The sequence below is a fragment of the Rhagoletis zephyria genome, unplaced genomic scaffold (genome assembly GCF_001687245.7).
Source record: "Rhagoletis zephyria isolate East Lansing unplaced genomic scaffold, Rhagoletis_zephyria_1.1 Rzeph_scaffold_40840, whole genome shotgun sequence".
NCBI classification, from domain to species: domain Eukaryota; kingdom Metazoa; phylum Arthropoda; class Insecta; order Diptera; family Tephritidae; genus Rhagoletis; species Rhagoletis zephyria.
Genome location: NW_016197895.1, coordinates 1 through 1,262, shown reverse-complemented (window position 1 = coordinate 1,262; position 1,262 = coordinate 1). Strand labels below are relative to the sequence as shown.

Sequence of the window (1,262 nt, the reverse complement as noted above, 5' to 3'; positions counted from 1 at the left end):
CATAAAAATTGGACTTAGCACGTTTGCGAACTAAGCCAACGATATGTCACTTGGGGAACTATGAAAAGATGTTTCCTCACTTGCCAGACCGTTTCGATGGTTCTTTCACTTCATTTCATTTCATTTATTAAAGAAACTCATTAGTACAATAAGATCTTAAAGCCCTTTTATAGTACAACAGTAATTGTAAAGCACAAACATAAAGCAACGAATGAAAAACAATAGGTAAAAATAAAAATAAAATAAAAAAAGAATAAAAAATAAGAAATAAAAGAAAAAGAAAAATGCAACTAATCCTAAGACTAAAAACTAACATTATTACTTAAATAAAAACACAACGGCACAAACGTAAACATGTGTAGATACATACATACTAGGGATGTTAATTTTTCGGCTTTTTCCGATCCCGGGATTTTCGGGATGGCGTTGTCACAATCCCGGGATCCCGGGATTAGCCCCGGTATATAGATATTCATTACTTAAATCGAAAAAATTACTTCTATATTGTTTGAGAAACTCTCCTACCATGAAATAATAATAAATAAATGGGTTTGAAACCTACATTTATTTTTATTTTCTCTGACAACGCTATTACTGGCCAAACATGTATGAGTCCGTTTACCAGTACGTTCGGCAATGTGAACTCTGCCACCGCATTAAACCAAGTAATGAGAACACCAAAACACCTCACGGCGAATATAGAGAACCAAAACGACCGGGTAGACAATTATCGATTGACTTCGTCGGTAAGCTGCCCATGCCTACAACGCGTAACCAATGGATCTTCGTAGCCATCGACTGTTACTCGCGATATGTCTGGGTGCAGCCCATGAAAAACGCAAACGCCATATCCGTAGTCAATTATCTTCGACATATATTCACGGTGAATGGCTGCCCCGAACCCATTATATCAGATAATAGTCCTCAATTCATCAGTCAAACTTTCGCTAAGCTTTGCGCCGATTATAATATCAAACACATGAAAACGCCTTTGTACCATCCACAAGCCAATCAGGTAGGGGCGACAAACAAAAGCATTAAACTTGGACTACGTGCTCACATGGCTGATCTTCTTGAACATTCCTCCTGGGAAAACTATCTTTCTCGTGTTATTCATGATAATAACACTTCAGTGCATTCAGCCACGGCCTACACGCCGGTCGTGAATATGTGAAAGNATAACACTTCAGTGCATTCAGCCACGGCCTACACGCCGGTCGTGAATATGTGAAAGATGGAAACGAATATAAATTATTATTGGA

The 1,262-nt window shown here is 38.1% G+C and overlaps 1 protein-coding gene across 1 annotated transcript; it reads left to right on the top strand.

Moving 5' to 3' along the window:
* The first annotated feature begins 604 nt into the window (after nucleotides 1-604).
* Nucleotides 605-1,174, top strand: LOC108354937 (uncharacterized protein K02A2.6-like). The gene has a single exon (XM_017606113.1). It carries the CDS (start codon nucleotides 605-607, stop codon nucleotides 1,172-1,174), a length of 570 nt encoding a protein of 189 aa, XP_017461602.1.
* Nucleotides 1,175-1,262: the final 88 nt, after the last annotated feature.